The sequence below is a fragment of the Nanorana parkeri genome, unplaced genomic scaffold (assembly GCF_000935625.1).
Source record: "Nanorana parkeri isolate BGI_ZX_2015 unplaced genomic scaffold, ASM93562v1 scaffold1288, whole genome shotgun sequence".
Classification (NCBI taxonomy): Eukaryota; Metazoa; Chordata; class Amphibia; order Anura; family Dicroglossidae; genus Nanorana; species Nanorana parkeri.
Window position 1 is genome coordinate 167477 of NW_017307556.1, and position 4902 is coordinate 172378.

Below are 4902 nucleotides of genomic sequence, written 5' to 3' on the forward strand. Positions count from 1 at the left end.
TATATATATATATATATATAAATATACACACACACTATATAATCAAATATAGTTTACATTTTGATTAGGAGCTAGCATTGTTTTTTAACAAGGAATTCCCTGAACATTCTTTTAATTGTTAAAAGCAGAACTCGGGGGACAATTTAAAGCTAGTTTAAATATATTCATAAACAACCATAAGAGTTATTAATCCACATTAGGTGCATCAAATCATTTTTAAACCCAGACATTACCTTTTAAAAGTAGAGGTGACATCATCACTGTGCTGCAGCACATAGTCTGTGCAGACAGCAGAGCTGTGGGTGAGATCCAGCAGCTCCTCTCACTGCAGGCTGACTACAAAAAACTACACTGGTGGATACAAGACCTGGTACCCTGCACAAGGAGCAAGAGTAGCACTAGTTGGCCTTTTTTTTTTACAGGGAACTCCTGCACAGTGGCAGAGTACAGGATTTGTTTCATGCTGAATTACTGCACAGGCCTAGAAGAAATAAAGGAGGAATGCCTGAATTTAAGTAGGAATATACATGCCTCTTTTATTGAGTCATTATTTGCTTAGCCCCCAAGCTGCCTTGTTAAGTTGACAGATGACTGAATACAAACAATCAAAATGTTTCAATATTGTGCAGCACAGAAAAATAACTGTAAAAAATATAATTCAACCAATGTTTCCTGCACTTCCAGGTCTATTCATCTCTTCAGTGTCCCAGGAACCCTTAGTAGTGGCTTGATTTTCTCCTACATACATTTTTCTGCTCACTGGCTCTGGACCACCCGCTGATGCCTCTCAAACCTATATTATTGTGAATGCTGATATCAATGGCTAATCGTAAGGTTTAATGGGTATCATTGGCAAGTCATAACCAGTGACTAGGAAGCTGCCACCGTTTATTTTATTTGGTGATTTCAGGATACTGGACAGTGCCTGGAGGTGCCCACAACAGAATATAGGAATCATCACTACTGGCTTTGTAGATGTCATTGTTGAATCTGAGGATTCACAACTTTTTGAATCAGTGACCCAGATCAAATTTGTAGATTAGGAGTTATGACTTCAATTGTACTTGCCTGATCTGCATGTTTGTTCAGATCAGTGATTTGGAAAGTATTGAAATTGGATTGACATGACAGAAAGATAGCAAGCATTTTTATAAAAAGGTCTGTAAAAGCAGACTGCTTTTCTAAGTACAGGTGTCCTAAGCCATTTCACATTGCTTATACCTAAAAGAATATTTGGTAGAACAACATCATACAGTGTGTCACTAACCTAAAACAGGTATACAGAATTGGCCTGTTTTAATCCCACACAACTGCATGCTTGTTCCAGGTCAAGAACACACTTAGGAAGCAAGCCAGGATCAAGATTACAAATCCTGGATCTTGCACCTTTATAAACTAATAAACTGTGGTAAATCCTTTTATTTAGCCGAGTGACTAAACGACCCGAAGTGAAGTGAGCCGAACGCTGTTCGGCTATTCACTTCAGGCTTGTAGGGCTGATTTCAGCCGTATATCGGCTGAAATCAGCCGTACATCAGCTTGCTTTGTGCGGCTTTGGGTCGGCCGAACATGCACAGCATGTTCGGCCGATCCGAAGTGCAGAAGGAGTTCGACTCAGCCGATCCAACATCTGGATCAGCTAAGCCGAACCTCCGGCAGGCTACTCGCTGCTGTTGGCTTATTCTCATTGATGCTGAACAGCAGTGAGTGAATAGCCGAATGCCGCAGAGCGGCATTCGGCCCGGATATTCTGCTCAGTACCTCTGTGGCACCCAGCAGAATAGAAAAACAGTTAAAAAAGTAGTAAAAAATTAAATATAAAATGATTGGGCGGAGCTAGCAGTGACAGCTAGCTCCGCCCAACTGTTTTTTATTGGCCGGGCGGCTCTGCTGCCGTCAGAATAAAAAAATCACCATAGGAATGCATAGCTAGATTTCTATTGGCTATTTCAATTTGCAATAACCAATAGCAAACTAGCTATTGCACCCGCCCTCTGCTGCTGTCAATCACTAGAGGGGACCTGATGAAGAACTTCAGGTAACCTCTGATGATTGACAGCAGCAGTGGGCGGGTGCAATAGCTAGTTTGCTATTGGCTATTGCAATTTGAAATAGCCAATAGGAATCTAGCTATGCATTCCTAAGGTGATTTTTATTTCTATTCTGACGGCAGCCAACGGCTCAGAAGAAGAAAAAAAAAACAGCAGGGAAAGGTTTACACTGCTCGATCAAGCAGAGTAAACCTTTCTGGTCTGTCTGTGCAAGTGGCCGGAGCCAGCCGTGAGATGACGGCTGGTTCCGCCCAGCAGTCAGTAGCAGGCTGTCGGCCGGCCAATGGCCGGACGCTCGGCCAGCTTCGGCTTTCAATAGTGAATAGCCCATACAGCAGCCCTTCGGTTCCACTGAACCGAAGGGGTCCTGGGGCCGAAGCTTGCCGAAGGATCAGCTGAAGCTACGGCTAGATACCTCGGCAGCTACGTGAATAGACCCCTTAGGATATAGGATTAACAACTCATCCTTTACTACTGACACACAGTTTGGCCATATATAGGGAACAGCTAGCTCTACCCAACTGTTTACTATTGGCCGCCACCTGCCAGAGTTTTCTAGCAGGTCCCGGCCAATGAATAACAACTTAGCAGAGCCGGCTGGGACATCACGGCCGGCTCCGCTCAGTTGTTATTGTTTAATGACAGATCAGCATCATCAGATCACGGCTGGCTCCATCCAGCTGTCATTTGCGGGGCGAACGGCCAGCCTTCAGCAGGCCATTTGCCCTGCTTCAGCTGTCACTTCGGCTCAGTCGAGCCGAAGCATATGCCTTCGGCTAGTCTGTGTTATTTTTGGCAAGGCTACATGGTTTTCAGTAGTATGTTAGACAGGTTTCTCAGCAGTCATGGTTTCTGAACCAAATTTTCCAAGTCATTTTTAATTTGGCATTAGGAATATAATAGCTTGGTACTTGAGATGAGCTACATTGACTGTTTTTTACCAAAATACATTTAAATTACTTGAACTGAGCCCTTCTGAAACAATCAAATTGCCTTGTCTTGAATTTCAGCTACACTGGAAAAGATAGCCAGTGTTGCCCCAATGCATCTGATGTGAAAGGGCCCTTAAAGTGACAGTACATTGTTTCTGCACTTTATATTAGATTTTTTTTCTGTATGTGAAAAAATAAATCAAATAATAAATAAGGATAAAAAAATGCAAAAACATTGCAAACCAGCCTGGGAATAATTTCCTAAAGATGAACGTTTAATGCAAAGTTTGGCTAAGCTAGAGACTAATCTCCCAGAAATGTTGTCAACTGTGAAATTTCTGTGAAATAGAATTTACTGCAATCATTTTGTTCATCCTTAGTTGGTACAGTTCCTGGATAGACGTCTAACTCCACCATTTACAGTATAACAGCATATTATGTACGGACAAAGGAGTACATGCCTGTAAAATATGATCACCTGATATTTGTTTATAGATTGTTTATATTATCTACTTGTTTTAGGTATACAGCAGTGGCAATGCCGATGCTATACAATACTCGCTACAGTTCCAAACGAAGAGTGACTGTCATGATTACAGTGGTTTGGGTCCTGTCATTTGCAATCTCTTGCCCCCTCTTATTTGGACTCAATAACACAGGTAAATGGTTTATTGTTTATTTTTGCATTTTTGAAAAAAAAAAAGTTTTAGGTTAATTGCAGTTTAAACATTGATTCCTATATTACGGAGTTTGACTCTTTTTAAATAATTCTAAAAACAAAAAGCACAAAGTGTTCCAACATGTGCAAGATCATTTATTATCAGAAAAAACACAGTAAAAACATACTCACAAAAGTAGAATAGCAAGCGCCTGTAAACTCATTCAATCTGGGTGTTTATAGTCACCACTGGGATAGTGTGTGAGAGAGTGACAATGTTGGAGAGCTATTGGGAGACAGTTGGCACCCCATAACCAGGTATAATTTTAATGAAAGCTGCAAATTTAAAAAAAAAAATTGCTTTTAAAATCACGTTTACATTTTAAAGCTCATGTGAGATATTAGCAATTGGGCTTGCATCCACTTTGACTGGAAAACGGAAAACAAAAAAAGAACAGGTCTCAATAAAAACTAAATAGTACCTTACTAACCAATCGATTGATAAAACAGCAGCGCAGCCTATCAATCGATGTAAATCAATTTAGGAACAAAATTAACCTATTAATCTTTAAAACTATCCCGATATTATACAACTGGAACTTAATCAATTAAAATGCTAATGTATCAATGTATTTACCTTGTGCAATCTATAAACCTAACACCCCCCCAGTATTTAAAGGAGAACTATGGGGTTAAGGCTTTTCCCCATAGTTCTCCTTAGGGTAACGGGAGGACACAAACTAGCATCCTCCCGCCCCCTCCCCCGTCCGATCCGCCAGTCAGCGCTGGCGGATCAGAGCGGGGAGGGGGTAATCCAGCCCCTCCCCTGTCACAGCAGAGAGCTGTGACAGGATCGAGAGGTGAGCGAACGCCGGTATCTGTTCGCTCACTTCTCGATCTACTGAGCCGACCTGTGACAGTCTCATTGTCACAGGTCGGCTAGAACTATAAGGTGAGTGAAAAACACTCACCTCATAGTTCTCGTTTAATAGTGATGGGCCAACTTGCTCTGGTTCTATTCTATGAAAAACACTCACCTCATAGTTCTCATTTAATAGTGATGGGCCAACTTGCTCTGGTTCTATTCACAGGTGCGTTTGGGAAACATGCCTCAAAGTTCTCCAGTTGCAAACCTTAATGCAAACCCTATTAAAGTCAATGAGAGGTTGAATCTTGAAAATCAATTCACTTCATTTTCTAAGCTAATAGGCAAGGGATTATTAAACAAAGGTGGTGGGGGGGGGGGGGGGGGAGACCCGGG

The 4902-nt window shown here is 41.6% G+C and overlaps 1 protein-coding gene across 3 annotated transcripts in view; it reads left to right on the top strand.

Annotated features, from left to right (window-relative positions):
* Positions 1–4902, top strand: part of DRD2 (dopamine receptor D2) — a 107331-nt gene that overhangs the window by 62244 nt on the left and 40185 nt on the right. For all 3 annotated transcript variants that reach the window (XM_018569106.1, XM_018569105.1, XM_018569104.1), the window contains exon 3: positions 3506–3642. In XM_018569106.1, the coding sequence (XP_018424608.1) occupies positions 3506–3642 (137 nt within the window). The remainder of the gene's footprint in view (positions 1–3505; positions 3643–4902) is intronic.